The sequence below is a fragment of the Mastigoproctus giganteus genome, chromosome 4 (assembly GCF_048544385.1).
Source record: "Mastigoproctus giganteus isolate SK-2022 chromosome 4, ASM4854438v1, whole genome shotgun sequence".
Classification (NCBI taxonomy): domain Eukaryota; kingdom Metazoa; phylum Arthropoda; class Arachnida; order Uropygi; family Thelyphonidae; genus Mastigoproctus; species Mastigoproctus giganteus.
This window is the reverse complement of record NC_143578.1, coordinates 76,840,230-76,862,733: the sequence shown is the minus strand read 5'-3', so window position 1 is coordinate 76,862,733 and position 22,504 is coordinate 76,840,230. Positions and strand designations below refer to the sequence as shown.

The 22,504-nt window shown below is 36.6% G+C and overlaps 1 protein-coding gene across 1 annotated transcript in view; it reads right to left on the bottom strand.

Annotated features, from left to right (window-relative positions):
• Tsr1 (Tsr1 ribosome assembly factor) overlaps positions 1 to 22,504 on the bottom strand; it is a 256,253-nt gene that overhangs the window by 108,584 nt on the left and 125,165 nt on the right. The window contains exon 12 of the mRNA XM_090371624.1: positions 19,065 to 19,129. Within this exon, the coding sequence (XP_090227750.1) occupies positions 19,065 to 19,129 (65 nt within the window). The remainder of the gene's footprint in view (positions 1 to 19,064; positions 19,130 to 22,504) is intronic.

Genomic DNA, 22,504 nt, shown 5'->3' with positions numbered 1-22,504 from the left:
CATGAAAGGTTTCATCGGCCTTTTAATTTATATGCTTATAAATTAAATAAATTTATCAAGTTATAAATTGATATGCTTACAAAAGTGATAAATCTATCGTTTTGCAGTGTTATCGAGTGTGTTAATGGAAGAAAGTGACTTTATTGTGGACAAGTTCTTTCTAACCCCTACAAAAATATGGCTACAAATACAAGGGAAATGTGAAAAGATCAAAGAAAGTGATGACATTAGCGAATAAAATTGCGTTATTAGACAAAATTTCTAATGGTGAAAGTGTCTCCTCAGTGGAAAACATTATAAATCAATGAGTCAACGGTACGATCAATCAAAAATCGGAAGAAAAAATCCGCCGTAGTGTCCGTGAAAACGCGCTAATTGCTTTAAAAATTTGCTCTGTAACTCGTGATGTTAAATTAGAAAAAATGGAAAAAGCTTTAAATCTGTGTATAGAAGACCAAACTCTCAAAATAAAATTCTGTTAAGTTCATTCATCATTCGTGAAAAGTTTTTTTTTTTTTGGTAGTTGTTGGCGCACCGGCTTCTGTGGCCATAATGCACCTCCCAAGGTTTTTGCAGTACTTTGATCCAAGCCCGAGGCGGGATTCGTGAAAAGGCAAAACTCCTTTATCAACACTTTAGCGAAACAGGTGATAGCACTGGCAGGATAAGTTTTTTAGTTAGCAAAGGTGCTGGTTTGAAATTTCTAATAAATATTACATTTAATATTAAATTGTTTCTTATTTTCATTTCGATGCCATATGCTTGCATTTCTAATGGTCATATTATGAAGGTACATATAATACATACATAGACAAAATTTTAGACTAGTTTTTCTTATATATTTCATACTTTGGAACGGAACCCCTTTATTACTATGGGAGCCATAATTCAGTATTGACAGCATTCCTCAGAAACGTAACCCCCACGAATAGCGGGGGTTTACTGTATATTTATGTATAAGTACGCTAGCGATTCCTAGCGTTAGAAAATGGTGTGAAGAAAAAAAAAAAAAAAATGCATGGTATGGTGTCTGTAGGCTAGTTGGATGTATAATTTGAAATGCAATATGATTACTTAGCTTCTTACTTAATAATATATATATATATGCATGGCCAAACCCTGGAAATAAACATATAATTAGTAATAAAATATAAATATATAATACAATGATGATTAGTTAACTATTGGTGTAGAGAAACATTGACATCCCACCGTCTGCAAACCCAATGGAAATTACGTCTTCCATCACAGAGAACTTGACCACTATTTCAACTTACTTGAAGATGTTTGGATTAAACCTTAACCCGTCAAAATCTGCAATAATGACTTACTCATTGAAACAGCAACCAACAATAATTCAACCTTCAGTTTTAGGTACTCTAATTCCAGTGGTTACCTGCCATAAAGATCTCGGGGTATATTTTGATCCGAAGCTGAAATTTAATGATCACACAGAATACCTCCGGAAGCGTTTTAACACCCTACGTTGGAGCGCGAAACAACACTTACTTCATTCCAACGATGCCGCAACCACTACCAGATATCTTCAAGCCACTGTTTATCTGGCTATTTTATATGCTGCTGAAATTTGGGCATCTGCGTCGCCTTCACTTCAAAAACCGGTGTTCTCGTGTGAATACTGGACCCTGAAATGGGCCACAAATAAGCATCGCCGACCCCCTCAATTGAGAACAACTGACATGGCTGAGCAGCTAAATGTACCCAGGCTCCCGAGGTTAATTGACAGCAGGCGTTTAATGACTTCAGTAAAAATGTACACAGGAGTAATAAACGCCCCAAACATCTGGGATTTCTGCCAGTGGCACAATCCTACGCAATCCTTGAGGTCAGAGCCCACACTAATCCTCAAATATAACCGGTTGAAACTGTGTAGTCGGTTCCTACCTGCCCAGGCACTGCTCCGTCTTGGTGTTGACCTTCAGAAATTAGCTACCGACTACAAATACCGTCACATGCTCCTCGAGTGGATTCCATCTGTGGAACTGGGATAATTTCCTCCATATGACGTTTAGTCCTCATTTTTCGTTATTACAATTTACATGTTTGTAATTCATAATTTACATGTTTGTAACTCTTAATTTCCATGTAACGGTAATTTTTTCCTTTTTGCCAATTAATTTCATTTATAATGTAAAACTCCTGGCCATGTCGCCGTGTTGAGTATTATTGTCTCTAGTACATGTCCTGTACTTATTAGCAATAAAGAATTTATTTATTTATTTATTTATTTAGCCAGCGGGTGGTTAATTCCATCTGTTGTTGTGGAAGTTGATAGCTGAAATAAATTCAAAGAGCAACTGGACAAACTTTTAGAGGGAATGGTTGTGTGAAATGGTATTTTTTATTATTTTTTTTTTTTGGCTGATGCTACATAAGCTCTTACGCTTGCTTTCTTGCATAACGGGCTTCTATTATTACTACTAATAATACTACAATGCTGACGAAATAGGACTTTTTTTATAATTTTACACCTGACAATACATTTAAATTCAAGGGAAAAATGTTTTGGTAGAAAAAATCAAAGGCTAACTTAAGGGTGCTCGTATGCGCAAATATGACTGGAACTAAAAAAAAAAAAAAACTGTTTGTTATCAGAAAATTGTTAAAACCTTGGGGTTTAAAAAAAGGTAAGGAAACTTTCTATGGATTACACTGCAAGCAAGAAAGCTTGGATGACTTCGGATATTTTTTGGCAATACATAAATGATTGGAATAAGAAGATATTCAAAAAGAAAAATATTTCATTGTTAGTGGATACCTGTCCTGCACATCCCCAGATTCAAAATTTGTCCAACATTAAGCTAGTGTTTCTGCCTGCCAATGAGTCATCAATTTTACAACCAACGGACATAGGTGTAATCAAGAGTTTGAAAGGATTTTATAAAAGATTTCTAGTTCTACATCTGATCAGTCAAACAGAACAGAAACTTACTGAGTCTATATCGATATTCGATGCTATAAATTTATTGAATGATGTGTGGAACAATATTACTTCACCAACTATATCGAATTGCTTCAAGAAATCGAAATGAAATTCAAATGAAAAAGATGGAAACGAGAAAAATTACCATTATCTGAATGGTTGCTATGTAACGTTGTAGGTTTTAATACAGTTAACATCGATGAATTTGCACGAGTCAATGACAACTTATTAAGTAGTGGTCCTCCTACAGAGAGTGACACTGTAGATGCTGTGCTCAACAAAGACTATAACGACGATGATTGTGATAACGACAAGTGAAAGTGAATCAAAATCAGTGCCGACAATCTTGCAAGCTCAAGGTGCAATGGACACATTAATCAATTTTTATGAATTAACTGAGGCAAGTAATGAGACTTAATGCGTTGAGTGTTTTAAGGGAAAACTTAAGAAATATTAAAGTTAAATCTTTAAAACAAACATTAATTTTAAAATTCATAAATAAAGACTAATTGAAATCGTGTTTATTATTAAATAGTATTGTTTTTAATCACAGAGAAATAAATTCTGTTTAATATTAAGTGTTTTGTAGTTTATACCAGCATATTAATACAAATAGTATGTAGGTATATATATATATATATATATATATATTATTAATAATTAATGGTTTATGGACCAGGGGTATGACCAAAATTAATCAGAAGGAACCCAGTGACCATAATGGATATATAAGTTTGGAAGTAGAGATGGAATAGTAAACATAAAGGGCTAATGGAACCGAAATTGTAACTAGGTAGAACAAGGAAGAGACAGAAGTTAATAAGAAGTAATTAATGATGTGTATCCTATGATTTCAACTCTTTTTCGAGGGCCAGCCGCTGAAATCAAAGGAAAGAGCAGCACATGGTAGATTTGAAACGCCAGTATAGAAGACAAGGGTTGAAATTTAAATTATAAGGCATGAAAATATATCATGACTGACCTGATAGATGTGGAATGCAAAGCAAAATTAAAATGAAAGAGGATAACTTACTGAGGTTGAGTTAATGTATGACTGAGGAGAGAGAGAAAAGGTCTGCACTGCAGTGGAAAGTTACGAAAAAGTTTCAAATAATCTGAAATAAAGTATTTATGGTATATGTTAGCAAACCCACATGTAAGAAATCGGAAAAAAATAAGTTAAGAAAATAATCAAAATTGAAATACTAGCTACTCCACATGTCAGAAATTTAAAATGGTAAGTTAGAGAAAATAGTCGAAATTAAATTAAATTTAAATGATGATTGTAATTTCAGGGTAGGTATTAAACCCAAGTAGTAGTAGTACATCCCAGGAGAGAAAGGAATAATAAGCTAACAAAGTAGCGGTAAATAGTCACCAAACTTTGTTTGGGTGAGAAAAGTGTGTTACAGCAGAAAAGGAGCATCTCGATATTGCATTCGGTAAATTAATGGCTCACGAGAAATAAAATTATAGAATGATAGGGAAGATACAGAAGAAGGCAGAAATAGATCGTTGGGGGGGGGGGGGGGGGGCTGCTATTCCTGTTCCTATAGTAGGACCCAGAACATAGTTCTGGGAATATACTTCCAGTGTTTAAGCCAGCTATGTTTGGTATATAAAACAATAAGAATAAAAAATATATAGAAATACTCCTTTGCCAGCCAAATGGTGGGTACAAGTTTTCTAAGTTGTAAGGCACTAAAGAGGCTAGGAGTATAGAGTATACAATATGTACAAGCCTAGCAGCTATAGAATATCAGTTAGTCATGAGATATCTATTGTGTAGTTGATCAGCTTTTTATGTTTGATAATAAGTAGTGCTTTTTTGATATGGTAATACAGGTAGGCTGTAGGAAACTAGTTGTCTAGAAGCTTACTGTAGAGATTTCTGATATTGTTAACTACCAATTTTTTGCTATTGCATATAGTGGCTATCCTTATACATTGAGACAGAATAATATTAGCATGTACCTTTTTGGAGATATTAGAATGCCAATTTGTGAAGTTGAATACATTTAAATTGAAAGCTTCATGTTTATTGTATATATTGACTGTGGCCCGAGTATTATTAAGATCAATATATATAAATCAAGATAGTTGGTTGCAAGGTTATTATTATTGATTTCTTCCAGAGTGAGTTCTGCAGGGTATATATTGGCAAGATCTTCTAGGAAGTTGCTACAAATAAATAGTCTACGTATCTAAACATAGATTTCTGGAGGCAATGAAGTTTCAGACCAGTAAAGGCAATGATACAACTAGAAGGGCTACCCATAGTTTGTTGTTAAACTGCTTTACCATCAAAAATGCACAAATTGATTTAAATTGTTCCAATATGTTGGTTTGCAGTCTATTATATGTTTGTATTTATTATACAGATTGTTTAAGATAGACTTCAAACTAGTTTGATTACTTGTGAATAGGCTATGGAAATCAAAGGTTTGTATGTGGGATATATTGCTATTATGCAAGGCTTCTAAAATAGGGATATTATTGGTGATCCTGCTGTCAGGTAGGATGTTAATGATGGGTTTCAGTAATTGTTCTAATGTCTCGAAAGGTCTATGGGCATAGCCGCTCTTTGCATGAAGTAATAAATCCGAAGCCTATTGGTTCTTATGAAACTTGAGTATGAAGCATATGTATGGAAAAATATAATTATTAATATTAAGTTTCAATTTTTTGTTAATAGCTATTAACTTTTTTGTTATGATATTGCAGTTATTCATCACAGGCACTAGAATTGAGTTCAGAATTTAATGCATGAAAGTAAAAAGATTTACACATGAAAGCACATGTCTACGTATCAAAGAGGCAGCTTTGTCAACCAGGTTATTGATAAATTGGTTATGCAGCTCCGATAATTGTTTTTTAAGGTGGAGATATTGTAGTTGAGAGTGGTAGGTGGAGATCCATGTGATATTATGGCTTTATAATTATTGATTAATTTTGATGACAGTATTTATCCACATATGGAAAGCTGCAATAGGTGTGCTATATTTATAAGCAAGCATGAAACGATAGTTAACGAGGTCGTGATAAAGCTGCTTTTTGAATGTGGTTAGACCAGTTTTTGTATACAACCTGCAAAACCTCCCTCATTACAACAAATTTTGGAGAAAAGAAGAGAATTCAATCTACCAACGTTTCTGCTGTTTATTGATTATGAAAAAGCATATGACAATGTAAACAGGGAAAAACTTTGGCAGATTCTACAAGAAGAAAATATATCCCAACCCAGCTCCGGAAAGCGATGCAAAGCCTACATAAAAACTCAAAAGTCTGCATAAAATATTCTAATGGCCAACTATCAGACCCAATTAACACCAATAAAGGAGTCAAACAAGGATGTGGACTATCACCAAATTTATTTAATATCTACAACAATAAAATTATTAAAGAATGGAAACAAACAATTAACAACGGAATACAGTTAAACAACAGTAATAAAATCCAAACTATATTATATGCTGATGATCAAGTTATAACTGCAAAATCTGAAGATGAACTACAGATAGTAGCAAATGAACTGAATTAAATAGGTAAAAAGGACGAGATGAAAATTTCAACCTCAAAGACAAAATCAATAGGATTATGTGGAAAAAACATACAAAGAGTCAAAATTGTTATTGATGACAAAATAATATAACAAATACCTGATTTCACCTATTTGGGAAATTTAATATCAAATGAAGGGAAAGACATCCACACTAAACTACAAAAATATAAAATGAAAGGAACGATTAAATGTCCCTTCGGCATGCATACTTGTGTGTACACCAATGCAACTCCAAGCATTGGTGTACACACAAGTATACATGCACCTGTTCCTATTCTTAGCTACCCTAACACAACCCATGTGTTTACTTGTACCGCAATGACTCCCAGCAGTCTCTGAAATATCCTGCATCTTGTTTTCCATGCTTCTGCACATTCCAATAGAAGCAGTGCAAGAATCACTTTCACCTCTGCAGTGGCTACTGTTAATCTATTAGTCCTTGTATCCACCCCCCAAGCTAGCAGTTTTCCGACCCACCTAACACTGCTTCAATAGCATCAGCAAATATTCTTGCACTCTTTCTATTTAAGTGTATCCCATCCCTGTAGAAGCAGTCTTTCCTGTTAACAAGTACAGACCAGGCTGAAAAAAATTCTACCCCTCGAGCCTTGCACAATCTTTCCATTTTGCAAGAACAAACTAAATATTATCTTCAACTTCAATTTTCACACTGAGAAAAAAGCAATTGATTTAACAAAATTTAAACTTAGAAATCACAAAATCTGAAGAATTATACTTAATCCAATTTTAACATCAAAGCTCAAATATGGGAAAAAAGAAATAAATAAAATCAAATCTACCCTAAAGTAGGTGGATTTTTGGCTGCTGTAAAGGGATAAGTATTTTTGATAGTTTTATCGTATTCTTTGTTAATTAACATACTATATTGTGTTTTAGAAAGATATTAAATAGGTTTAGTAGCATTCGTTAGCTTCTTATTTTGAATCTAACTAGTGATTTTTTGAAGTTATGACTCCCAGTGTCGGTACCAATATTGTTGAACTAGCTGCCATATTGTAATTGATAAGAAATAGTGTAATGTATATATCTCCAACTGATAGCGTAAGTTATAACGTAAAACTAGATAATGTAATACAAAGCACTGTATCTGTTAGGTTAGTATAGTATTATCAATTAATCAAAAATATTTTTTAATCTTATTAAATTTCATTGTTAATTAAACTGTATTTAAATGGAAATCATGACCCAGACTAGAACAGCGAAGCAAAGATCACAAACTAGCAAGAGTACTGTGACTCGGGAGAAAAGGGGGCGATTCTCCAATGCATCACAGTCTGAAAAAAGGTATGAAGTGTTTGCTGAACTTTGTAAAAAAAGGCCATGATCTAGCCAAGGAGGATGTCTCTGTGTGTGTGCTAGATGCCTAGAGTATTAAGAAATTACCAACTCAGCGTTCTGATGGGAGTCTATGAGAGCTTGAGGTGTAGGGTAAATGTCCTCAAAGAAAATAATATTAGGAGCCCACAAAGCTGTTGGCTGCCCAGCTCAACGGCAGAGCTCACTCCTGTGAATCATGCAACACAGAGGCAATATCCAAGGCAGAATGCACTGGTCCACAGGAACTAGTTATTGTTGGTGACTCTATCGTCAAGGAGACGGGGAATATACTATGCAAGAACAATAGGCGGAACAGGACCAGGGTATGTCTGCCAGGGGCAAAAGTTGATGATGTTGTAGAGCAGATATCATCTTTTAAGGGACAAAAGGTGATACTGTTGTACATGTTGGAACTACTGACATTAAGAGTAAGAGACCTGCAGATTTACTCAAGAAGTACGAGTCAATGTTGATTCAACTGATTCGTACTTATTGAGGGTTCAATGTGAAAGTGTCTGAAATTCTGCCCAGACACGATAGGAGGGAGTATATGATGAGAGCTTTGTTGATCAATTCAGCCCTGGAGAGATTGTGCAAGGCTCAAGGGGTAGAATTTTTTTCAGCCTGGTCTGTGCTTGTTGACAGGAGAGACTGCTTCTACAGTGACGGGTGTACTTAAATAGAAAGAGTGCAAGAATATTTGCCGATTCTATCGAGGCAGTGCTAGGTAGGTTGGAAAAATACTAGCTTGGGGAATACACAGACTAAAAGGTTAACAGTGGCCACAGGCAGCGGCAAAAGTGATTCTTGCACTGCTTCTATTAGAATGAGCAGCAGCAAGGAAAGCAAGGCAATGGAGATTTCCAGGACTGTTGGGAGTCAACGGAACAGATAATTACATAGGCTGTGTTAGGGTAACAAAGAGTAAAAACAGGTGCATGTATACTTGCATGTACACCAATGCTAGAAGTATAGTTAACAAATTTGATGAGCTTGAAGAGCTAGTCAAGACACCAAAGGGAGATATTGTTGGGATATCAGAGACGTGGTTTTTTTTTCCTTCTTTGGTAGTTGTTGGCGCATCAGCTTCTGTGGCCATAATGCACCTCCCAAGGTTTTTGCAGTACTCTGACCCAAGTCCGAGGTGGGATTCAAACCCGCAACCTTTGGGTTGCCAGGCAGGTACTTTACCCACCCAGCTAGCCCAGTCGGCCAGAGATGCGGTGTCACACAGATATAAGCAGTGCAGAATTGGAATTTGGGGAGTACATGTGTACAGAACGGATAGACAGGTCAGGAAGGGAGGAGTGGGATATGCTGTTAGTTAAGAAACACACAAAATCTAAGGAAGTGCACCCAATTGATGTTGGTGGACAAAGCAGCATTGAGCCTGTTTGGCTTAACATAAGCACTGTGAAAGGAAAAATGAGTGTGTGTGTGTGTGTGTGTGTGTGTGTGTGTGTGTGTGTGTGTGTGTGTGTGTGTGTGTGTGTGTGTGTGTGTTATAGTTTTTTTTTTTTTTTTCCCAAGTATCAACAAAATTGAAAATATGAACATTAATTGCAAAAAATGAATGTTAAACATTCATAAATACAGCATTTCAAACCACGCACATAGCTATATAGATAATGCTACCCTGCTTTACAATATTAATCTGTTACCATTGTATCGCAAAAATATCGTAATATGAACCCAATAACACTGTTTTTTGGTAATTCATTCCACGACCTAGGAAGGTCAAATTTTCACTATATTTTTGAATGCCTTTGTGATATTTTTCTAAAGCACATTTCTGGAAGTCACGACCATAAAACAATAAAAACAATTTGCACTTTCTGGTTTATTGCACTTTTCTGTTACTGGAAACAATTATAAATGGCTAGTAAACTCAATGTTATTGCATTTGTGAAAATACCGATAGCTGGAATTGTGTGGGTTTTTATGTTATTATGGTGAAATGTATTTCCACTTTACTGAAATCTTCAATCATATAAAAAAACAAAAATAAATTTTCAGAATCTTCTCTTCATTCCTTTTTTTTAAAACTTCATAAACTTGCTACTCCGTGCAAATAGTGTTAGTTGCAATTTGTGCATTCCGCTAAAAAATGCTTATGCATGCTACTGAAATTTATAAAGAAAAGAGATTATCTTGGAAAAAAAAAACGCCTCTTGAAGCATTTCTGAAGAAGTCGATTCCTTGTACAACAAACCAACTAGTGCTGAGCTAATAATGAGTGATCAATGAGTGTACATTTAGTCGATGATGAAGAATAAACATTCTTTAACATTTGTAAGTGAAAATAATTTTTCTATTATCATAATTTGCTTGATTTTACAGGCTACATTTTCATTTCTTTAGATAAATCAATCATTGTTAAAAACGTAACTCCTATTTTTAACAATATGTCTATGGGAAATAAATTCCCACTTTACGAGCACACGCTAGGAAACGAATTAACTCGTAAAGTCGAGAACTACCTGTAATGAGCAATTGTGCAGAGAAACAGAGTGGGACAGTAAATCAGAATGTCTTATAATGGGGGATTTTAACTTTCCAGATATCGACTAGAACTTGTGGGTTGGTCACTCGCACACTAGCAAGATTTTTCGGATGACTGTTTTCTGCACAGCATGTTCGAGAGGCAACCAGATGGAGTAATAATCTTGATCGGATTATCAGCAGTGATTATTCATGCATTAAAAATTTGCAGATAAAGGAACCACTGGATGACAGTGATCACAATGTACTGATATGAGAATTACTTCAAGATGTAACTACCATCAAGGGTAAAGGGAAGGGTTTTTGCTTTCATAAAGGTGACTACAGGGGTCTCAGACAGTTTTTAAATTCTGTACACAGGATCAACTGATGATGTTATCAACGTTGAATTCTAAATGGAAAATGTTCAGGAACTTAATCTTCGAGGTTACTAGGCTTTTCATTCCAACTAAGAAATACTGTTCAAGGTTCAGGCCTAAATGGATGTCAGGTGAATTAATAAGGCTCGTGGTAGAGAAGAAAAATGTGCGGGGTGCACATAAATTATCAGGTGACAGAGAAGCCTATGGCAGATATAAGCTTGTTTGTAATCAAGTCACAAAAGGAGGTTAAGCAGGCGAAGGCAGATTACGAGAAATCTTTGGCAAAGGAATACAGCAAAGAGTTCTTTACTTATGTAAACTCTAGAAGGAAAGGGATGAATCAGATTGAACCACTTAACATAGATGGGTTGACTATTGATGATCATGCTCAGGTAGCTGATAAACTGAATGAGTATTTTGTCTTTACATTCACACATGAGGAGTTATTCAATGAGGGGAATGCCAGAATTTTATCAAACTATAACAGGGAGCTAATTGATTTTGTAATAACTGAGAGCAAAGTGGAGGAGAAATTGTTGAAGTTAAACATATGGAAGGCACATGGGGTGGACGGGATAATCCGGTTATATTAAAGTAGGCAGCAAAGGAACTAAACAAATTATAGCTAAGGTACAAAATTATGATCAATTACACATACAAAGATGAGGGGTTCGACTGCGTCATTTACCTCATTACTGTCATCCAGTGCCACACTAAAATATTTAATTTGTTTTGTTTTGCAAAAGTTGCTGGATCAAATTCTTTCCAATATCTTCTATTCTTCAAATAATTGCACTTGTCGAGACAAACTAACGTCTTGTATCATTGTTCCTCTCTCCGGACAAATTTCTTTCACAATTTTTAACGAACACCATTTAACAAATTCACCATCAACGAACAATTTACTTTCAAAAGCGATCAAACGTACAACTTGATCAAATGGCACTTAGAGCAGATAAATTTCTTGATTGATACTTTTTTAGTGTGTTTTGTTTTCTTAATTCATTTTGTAACTTTTAACACTTTTCTTTTTTCAACACTCCTTCACGTTGATCATAACAGTTGTGCTTGGAATCACTGTAATTTAAAATTATATTCTTTAAAAACTCACACAGTCTCCTGAAACACCAAACAAACTGCTTTTTCGTCTTACTCAATAAAGAAAGTCTTCAGTCCACCTTGGATCAAAAACACGACACTCCAAATCGATTTTCCCATTTTGGAAAATTTTTAAGAATGATTTTTTTAAAAATTCAATACAAATTAATAATTAATTCAATGCTTGTTATTATTTGTTATTTTTTTTTTTTAGGAGCATTAGCAACTAAGGCCATATTGCTCCGGGGATATGCGGTGGTCATTACCTGACCTTTCTGCATCCTCCATATTTGGTGGCCACGGGCTCGAACCCCGGTCTAATCAAGAAGCATGTGCTACGCACTGCTGCTCCTGCCCACTTGGCTATGGAATTCAATGCAATAAACAAGTTAATCAAAATACATAACTTTATTTAGTGTACATGTAGATGTTTGATACAATCGAGCTGGACAATTGCATGCCTGTACAGGCAGTGTATAAAAATTATTTGTGGGCCAAACCCAGCCCATAGGTTGGACACCACTGACCTAAACAAGACTGCCGTAATAGTTAAAACAGCATGGGTTTGTTAAAGGGAGGTCTTGTCTGACCAATTTGATTGAATACTATGATGTGGTCACAAAGGAACTGAATATCAAAAATAATTTTGATATCATATACTTGGATTTCAGGAAAGCTTTTGATACTGTTGCACATGGAAGACTGCTATACAAATTGGAGAGGTATGGCATTAAGGGTAAGTTGCTACAATGGATAAAGGGATGGTTGAGTGGGAGAAGACAGACAGACAGTGGTAATCAATGGACACTGATTACCACTGATTCGTGGACAAATGTTATTAGTAGAGTTCCCCAGGGTTCAATGTTGAGCCCATTGTTGTTTTGTGTATTCATCAATGATACTGATAAAGGTATATCAGGATTAATGTCCAAGTTTTGTCCAGATGATACAAAGGTTGGCAGAGTTGTTAATGACAGTATGCTACTACAACTGGATCTATATAAAAGTTGGGGAAATGGGCTGAGGAGTGGCAACTGAAGTTTAACATTGACAAATGCAAAGTACTGCATATGGGTAGCAATAACCTAAGAGAAACATATCAACTGTGTGGTACTACACTCAGGGAAGTGCAGTGGAATATGAAGTTCGCTGAGCAGTGTGCAAACGGGCTGCCAGGCCAGGTCATTGAGTCTTGTCAATGATATATAGGAATTTTGCTAGCAGGGACATGGAGGTGATTATCCCATTATACAGGGTGTCTCAAAAATATTGGTACAAACGTTTAGGGGAGGTAGGTAACATCTAAAGGAATGTGAATCGCATAGGAAACCATAACTGGAAACGTCACCGTAAGTTGGCACACAGCGCTGTTCATCAGTTCTTGAGAGGGAAAATTTCGGGTTTACTCATTCAAGCAGTAGTTGCTGCACAAAGAGCATGCATCGATATACGAACTGTGAGCTGGCAGACGTGCACCTAGTGTATGGATTAGCAGAGGGCAATGGACGAGCCGCTCAACGAATTTATGGAGAACGCTTCCCAGACAGACAGACAGACATGTACCGGACCACTGTTTGTTTGTGCATGTGCATCAAAATTTGTGCGATTATGGGTCATTTCGAGGTAATAGGAGTAGTGCTGGCAGACCGCATTCGACACAAACTTCTGCCATGGAAGACAGTGTGTTGAATGCCACCCAGAATAATCCTACTACCAGCACACGTGCCATTGCCTCTGCCTTAGGAATGTCTTGTTGCAGAGTACAGCGTGTCTGGCACGACGATTCCTAACACCCCTTTCATCTCCAAAGGGTTGTTACTGTTACACGCCATTGCCTCTGTCTTAGGAGTGTCTCGTTGCAGTGTATAGCATGTCTGGCACGACGATTCCTTACACCCCTTTCAACTCCAAAGGGTTCAGTTACTGCTCCCCCAAGATCATCCTGCACGTGTGGCTTTTGCGCAGTGGTTTCTCCAAGAAAGTGTTCAAGACTTGAATTTTCCAGCCTATGTTTTGTTCACGGATGAGGCTTATTTCACTCGGGAAGGCTTATTCAATCAGCACAATGTTCATGTGTGGGCTCATGACAACCCACACAGTGTGCGCCCCCATGCGGCACAACGTCGCCTCACAATAAATGTGTGGGCAGGTATGGTCGGTGACTGCTTAGTCGGCCCATACCTGTTGCCATCCCACATGAGCTCCCCTAAATATCGGATCTTTCTTGAACAAGTTCTACTAGGGTTACTTGATGTTTCACCAAATGTGAGATGCAACATTTGGTCTCAACATGACGGGCCACCTGCCCATTATGGAAGGTGTGTTCGTGACCATTTGAACAGGCGTTTTGGGCGTCGATGGATTGGCCGTGGTGGACCTGTTGCATGGCCCCCCACGCTTACCTGATTTATCGAGCCTTGATTTCTTTCTGTGGGGGCCCTCAAATCTATCGTGTATGAATCGCCTGTGGAGACTGAAAGGGATCTCATGGCGAGACTCGTCTGCGCTGCTGCCACTGTCAAAGAAACTCCAGGTGTGTTCGACGGTGTCCTCAAATCTATCGTGTATGAATCGCCTGTGGAGACTGAAAGGGATCTCATGGCGAGACTCATCTGCGCTGCTGCTACTGTCAAAGAAACTCCAGGTGTGTTCGACGGTGTCCACCAATCCATGCTGCGTCGGTGTCACGCATGCATCGCGTCTCATGGTGGAACCTTCGAGCATCTGTTGTAACATCATGAAATGCATCCATCTCGTACTCCATTGTTAATATTATGTCAAATAAATGTTTGCCACTAATTACGACTGCCTTGTGCCTCTGCTGCTACTTTCCCGTGACGTTTCCAGTTATGGGTTCCTACGCGATTCACATTCCTTTAGATGTTACCTACCTCCCCTAAACGTTTGTACCAATATTTTTGAGACACCCTGTATAAAGCAATGGTTCAGGTCACACCTAAACTACTGTGTACAGGTCTGGAGGCCTCATTTTAGGAAGGATGTAGAGTTGCTAGAACGAGTAGTACAAAGAAGGGCAACAAGATTGGTGAGGGGAATAAAGGGGTGCTCTTACCAAAAAAGGCTTAAGTTCTGCAAATTGCAGCATCTAGAGAATAGGCACTTGCAAGGTGATCTGATTGAGGTGTATAAGGCCTTGAATGGGTTGAGCAAGCTGAACGCTGATGGGATTCTTCCTCTTGCTCAGATTAAGAACCTGAGGGGGGGGGGATAGATTCAAATTGAGGAAAGATAGTTGTAAAATATATTTGCGGGAATTTGTCTTTAGCCAGCAGGTAGTTGATTGGTAGATTGTTTGTTTGTTTGTTTGTTATTTGGTTTTTAAGAGCATTAGCAACTAAGGCCATAATGCTCCGGGATATGCGATGGTCATTCCCTTCCCTGACCTTTCCGCATCCTCTGTTGTATTTGGTGGTGATGGGCTCGAACCCCGATCTAATCAAGGACCGTGTGCTACGCACTGATGCTCCTCCCCACCTGGCTACGGAGGCACCTGTTGATTGATTGGTAGGACAGACTTCCATCTTTTGTTGTGGAAGTTGATAGTCTAAATAAATTTAAGGCTGAGCTGGACAGGCATTTGGAATGAATAGAGGGGCAAAGCCGGCCTCCGTAGCCGAGTGGGCAGAAGCGGGAGTGCAGTAGCACACGCTCTTTGAGTAGACCGGGGTTCAAGCCCCTGACTGCTGAATACGGTCGATCTGCCAACCCGCACTGGACCAGCGTGGCAGATTATGGTCCATTTCCTTCAACATGAATAGTTGAGGAGGCTTCCATCCTGCAGTGGGTTGATAATGGCTGCACTTTACTTTTTTTTTAGAGGGGCAAAATGGGAGGGTGTTTTTTTTTTTTTTTTTGGCTGATGCTGCATAAGTTTGCTTTCTTGCATCGTATGCCTCTACTAATGCTAAAGCAAAAGGACTGCAAAATATATGGACTTTTGTTGTAAGTTATGTATTTGTATATCTAGTGTAATATAGCTCAATATCTTTTAATTGAAAGTCCTAGAATAGGGACATCTTAATTTTTAAATAAATGGCAGATTAGTCTTTTGGCTATGTCATTTGTTTAGAAGTAGTACAATACCAAAACAACAGTCAAGTTTGGTTTGTGTTTTCAGCATCAAGTATATTGCATTTAGCACTTAATGCATTTAGACAGTTTAAAATTATTTAGAAGGAAAGGCAACTGTAGTGGGATTTTTTTTTTTTTTTTGTTTATGCTATATAAACTTGCTTTCATGTCATTTAGCTAATACTAAAATGTTGTAATGGTTAAATGAGTAACAGAGCATTTTTCCTCTGGTCACATGAATCTTGTTATAATTATAAATAACACGATTCATATCAAGATTATAAATATTTCAGATTATGTAGTTATATTTCGCAAAAAGGAGAGGGGAAATAGAGAAAGTGAGTATTGTAAGTGGGGAAGCAGTCTGTGGAGTTATATGTTGAGAATCAATGTAACATAGTATTATCCACTAACCTAGTGGCTTAGTAACTGGTGAATGAATGACAAAGGGTTACAGATCCCAATCAGACTTATGTCACAGGGTGACTATTCCTACATACACCTGTTGTTGGAACTTGTTAATATACTGTATAATAATGCAAACTGAAGAAAAAGAGCCTGTACTCACAAAAGATATTTTATGTGAAAACATCTTTGATGAAAATGTGAAACGGAAATTAAGTAAATCACACTTCCTAAATGACGTCAATGCTGTTGCTAATGTTGATTCGGGAGGGTAAGTAGAGGGTGTGAGCACACTATTTACTGGTGGAAGGTCAGAGATATCATTACCAATTCTGGCCCACTTGAACCTGTTCCTCATCATCTTTTTCTTTTACTTATCAAACCAATTCTCTTTCCAAATTGTCAGTAGAATCATCACCCGTGTTTTCTTGTTTCATTTCTTTGTCCGATTTTCTATTACATTGATGCTCAATAGGTCACATGGTGGGTATATAAGTTACAACAACTGAACTCTAGGACATCTGTTGATGAAGCAAAATACCAAGCAGGCCCTTGACTAGTAATTTCGACAGAGTTGAGCATGCCAATGCTTAATTTTCTTGTAATTTCAATAATGCCAAACTCAGGATACTCATTCATAATTTCAATAATTTTACGTTGTAAATTGCTAATCCCGAGTTTGGTCTTTCTTCCGTGATGAATTGAATATCCACGTTAGACTTTAAAACACTAAACACAAAAGGACTGAAGGGGTTATGCCATTTTTGACGAGGTTCTCGTTTCAGAAAGAGTTTTGGCTGAGTAATACCAGCTTGAAGTAAATCGATATAATACGATTCCGAATAAATGTGATTTTCTTTAAAGAAGTGATCAATGCTAGTATATTCGTTGTCATCTAGATTCTTCCACTATTTCTTGTATTCAGCATTATATTTGACTTGTCGAGTGTTTGCTTTTGGCATGGGAATTAAAATCATTGTCGATTGTGATGGCATAAATGGAGCTTCAAAACTCCAAACTCATAAACAAGTAAAAGTATGTTTGTAAGTTTGGACTTTCTTCAATAGGTATAGTTTCACTCATTTCACCATGTGTAGGAGCATGATAGTGTTCATTGTTTTCATCGAAGAATGCTTCGTCAATCTTGATATTATACAGATGATACCAGTAGATACTTTGACCTAACCCTTACATCTCGTTTACAAACCAAAGCCTTTAAATTATTCGATTTGTGAATTTTTTCTTAGGTTTGATATGGACATTAACGCAATAATTGTCATCTATTCTCCGAGGCAAATAATTTATCATCGAATCCACATTAACAGGAACATTTATAATTTGGCCCAAAATTCCATACTGGCTGAAACCATGTCTTAGTCTTATAATTTGCAAGAATGGTATACGAGGAGAAATGAGCCCCTCTGTCACTAAATCCAATCAAGGCAGATGAGGTGGAATAGCTGGATAAACGAACTGTTGATCTTAGAAACTGTTGGAACGGAACTATTTTTTGAGAGATGCTTGACAAGTATTACAAGCATTCATAGTCGTTACGTCTGCAGTTGGAAATTCTAGAAGTAACGGGTTCCAAAAGTATTTTATTAAACTCTAAATTTTTTTTTGTTCTCTCTATGTTTTTGAACTCTTTCTTTTGTCGACATGGGACGCTTCTTCAGTGGCTTTGAAGCTTTCATTCTTGCATACTTCTCTCAATTTTGCTCAGTTGGAGTTTTAGCCATATTTGAAATAATCTTATAGGTTGTGAACTGAAATTAGATTTGGTATTTTCACAATTCAACAGTTAGCAAAATCCATTTGTAGAATAATATGATGTCATAACCAAAACTACTACAAGAAGTGATTGTTGTTTGTTCAAGTGATTGTTTAATTGTTGCATTCTTGAATAAAAACCATTTAAATTTTTAAATGGTTTCATCGAAACTTACTTATGCTACTTAGAAAGTTTGTTGATCAACATCTTGAGAAACACATTTCATTAAAGTCTGCATTTTTTTTCTTCTTCATGTTTTTGAACTCATTCCTTTTCGACACAAGAGGCTTCTTTGGTGGCTTTAAAGCTTTTATTCTTGCATATTACTATCCGCTGCTTACTCTACCAAATCAACGTTAGTGATTGAGTTAGCATCATTTAGGAAGTGACATCATTTCCGTATCTTATTCATCGAAACTTACTTATGCTACTTAGAAAGTTTGTTGATCAACATCTTGAGAAACACATTTCATTAAAGTCTGCATTTTTTTCCTTCTTCATGTTTTTGAACTCATTCCTTTTCGACACAAGAGGCTTCTTTGGTGGCTTTAAAGCTTTTATTCTTGCATATTACTATCCGCTGCTTACTCTACCAAATCAACGTTAGTGATTGAGTTAGCATCATTTAGGAAGTGACATCATTTCCGTATCTTAGTATGAACTTACTCTATTGAATCAACTACTTACAGTACCAAATCAATGCTAGTGACTGAGTTAGCACTGTTAACACCATTTACGAAGTGATGTATATTGTATCATTTCCTTAAAAAAATTTAATTACCAATCAATTGTGTCGTTTCCATTACTGTAAGAAAATTTCGTTACCAATCGATTTTACTCTGGTGCTGCCATAGATGTTTTCACATAAAAAAAAATAATAATAATAAAAATATCAAGATCAACATGTGAAAACTACACAAACCAAAATTTATATAGATTTGCAGGTTTTATCAGGAAAAATTAAAGTATTTAGGAAAATGGATAACTTACATAACTCTTTCTTCATCAGCATCAATGTTTTCATCATAATCATCCATATTTTCTGTAATTGCCATCTAAAAAAAAACAAAATAATAATAACACCATTTTAAGCAATTATTCTCAGTAGTTTTCAGATGTGCACATTTATAAAATTATTATGGAATACAGGGCTTGATCAAAAAGTTTGATGTATCATCTTATAATTATTAAATCCATAATGGTAGTCAAAAAAAAATTATGAGCAGTATTTACAATAACATTTTTTGAGCATATGCACACCAAGTTTTAACAAGTTATGTGTTAGTTTAGCAGAAAGCAGTTTGAATGCCTTAACACTTGTTTTTCTCATTTGTTGCATGTACTGAAAAATTATGAAACTTTAATGTGTAAACATTAAATTTTGTTCTAAATTTGGAAAGCCAGTCACCACAGAAACTTGTTACACTTTATAGAAATCATGTTGTGATGGAGGGGAAAAAGTTTAAGTGGTTTCTAAGGTTTCATAAAGGGAATTTTGGCTTGAATGAAGAAAGAAATGGATGTATATTAATATCTAAAAATGATCAAAACATCAACAAAGTCTACAATATCATTTTATTAGATTGATAAATGAACATTCAAGGAATTGCTAAGGAGACTGATCCTTTATTTGGTTTTTCTCAGGCAATTTTACCCAAGGATTTGGGCACAAGGTGACTGAGCACCAAGTTTGTTCCATGACTCACTCTAGACATTGAAGACACTGAACCCTCATTTATCTGAGGCCGACCGGACTAGCTGGGTGGGTAAAGTACCTGCCTAGCAACCCAAAGGTCGCGGGTTAGAATCCCGCCTCTGGCTTGGATCAAAGTACTGCAAAAACCTTGGGAGGTGCATTACGGCCACAGAAGCCGATGCGCCAACTACCAAAAAAAAAAAAAAAATTCATCCGAGTTGTTTGCGCAAGCTGTATCAGATCCTGCATTTTTAACAAAATTTATATGGTGATGAGTCTTGGGTATACGGATATGACCCAGAGACATTCAAAGCTCCTAATGGAAAACAATGCTGTCACTGAGGACAAAAAACGGATGTCAATCAAAGACATGTGAAGGCCATGCAGTCAGACCTTCACAAAGGGGGTGGTGTAATCAAAATTCATTCTACAAAGTGTTACTGTTGGCGTAGCCCACTACTACCAAGAAGTTTTAAAATGGTTGAAAGATGTAATTTGCAGTAAATGACCCAAGAAATGGTTGGTTCCTTCACCATGACAATATGTCATGTCATATGTCACTTGCCATCTGGAAATTTTTGACCAAAATTATTCCCATTGTATCCACCTCATTTTCCTGATCTGGCAACATGAAACTTTTTCAGTAAATTCAAGAAATGCTATCAAACCCAAAGGATTCGCTAAAAGCATTCACAATGGAACAAGTGAAGTGTGCGGTTGCAGAAGATTATACTGAAGAATGTTAACAATGCAAATATTTATTATATTTTATTTTATTATACATACAACTTATTTTTTATTTTTATTTTATTTTTTTTTTGTTAGTTGTTCACGCATCAGCTTCTGTGGCCATAATGCACCTACCAAAGTTTTTGAATTTACTCTGATCCAAGCCTGAGGTGAGATTAGAACCCACGACCTTTGGGTTGCCAGGCAGGCACTTTACCCACCCAGCTAGCCCGGTCAGCATACATATAAATTATTGGTTTGTGTGTGTGTGGCCGGTCTATCAATAATTTGAATTCACTAATCCAGAGGCTGCTGCTGGCTAAACTAATTGCAAGAAGGAATTCAAAATTTGGTATTTATACTTTTCACTGAAGTCAAAAAATAGACGTGAAAATGGAGTTTATAGACTGAAGTCTATAAACTCCATTTTCACGTCTATTTTTTTGGCTGTAATGACTGCTTCAATGACTCAAAGATTTTCTACTAATTTTGGTAGAAAGGTACTGGTATTACGCTCCACTCTCTTTAAAAGTATTCACGAGCCCCCACCCACTCTGCCATAATTCTGCATTCCAATTTATCCCAAAAACGTTGAATATGGTTGAGGAGCTGTGCTCCTTGGAAAATGCAATTTTCCAAGGTTATTCTGATTGAATCAAATGCTTACCATCGTTGCTTTGTGACATGGAACATTTTTGTATTGGAAGGCGTAAAGACTGTTTCAAAAAAACTGCTACAATATAGGCCACACAGAATTGTGCAGAACACTAATGTGGGATGTAACACTTATTCATGCAGAGCAACCAGTGGACCCAGTCCATACTATGCAAAACACCCCTAGCCCATAGTTCCTCCTCCTAACTTCACAGTTGGGACAATCACACAGGTAGTAAGCATTTTCCAAACACCCTCCACACCTGAGCCTGATCTTTGCACCAAAAGATCCTGTAGCATGACTTGTCACTCCACAGTCCATCCTTCGTTCTATAAAAAAAAAAAAAGGGCTTGCAGATTGCATCTCTTGAATGAAAATATTTTGTAATCACAAGAATGTCCCATCAATCTAGTATTATTACTATTCATAAGTGTAAGGAAGTCCTAGGCTTTTGCTGCACTAGCAAAGAAAAAAAAAAAAAAAAACACACTACATACCTATCCTGACTTTTGAATTTTCCTAAGCTGATAGTCCTCAACCATCCACAAAAGCAACTTATCTGAGCAATCAATTTGCTAACCAAAAGAAAATTTGCTACAATCTAGTCTAAACCTTTCCCTGCAATTTGAATTTACACCCCCCCCCCCCATTCTGGTATCATTTGAAACAATGAAAATTTTACTTCATTCATATTACTTGGTTACTAACACATTTAAAGTTTCCTCATGTGGATGCCTTTTGCCAATCTTAACAATGTTCTGCGAGTCATTGGGCTCTTTCAAGAAGACCTTTTTTTTTTTTTTTTTTTTTAAGTGTGGTCTCCACACCAGGACACAATATTCCAAGTGAAACCTTGCAATTGTCTTGTGCAGTGGATTTGCTTTACAAACAAATGTCTGATTACTTATCAGTAGAACATCAATAACATTATTGCCATGCCTATATTACATGAAGACCTACATGTCTGCCTGGATTATCACCCAAATACCTTTCTTCATCCACTTTCTAAGTGAAATGGTACCAAGAACATAAGTCATTCTGAGATTGTTGATTAGGATTGAGCCAAGCAGAACAGTTAAATGATATGTTAAAATACAAACACACAGGTATGTTCGTGTCAGACGGCACCTGGGATTTCTCCCATCTCCGCAATTCAAATACACAGTGCGAAAATTATTCCCTCATGTTGCAAAGAGAGGAAGTCAAGGAGCTCCAAGTGATTAGTGGAGTTGGGAGAACGGTAGAGACAACAGATGAATTTGACACAATGAGGTAGAGAGATTTTAAGCGAGAGAAGATCAAAGAGAGGAGATTCCAAATTGCAAGTCTCTGACAGGGAATATCAAAACG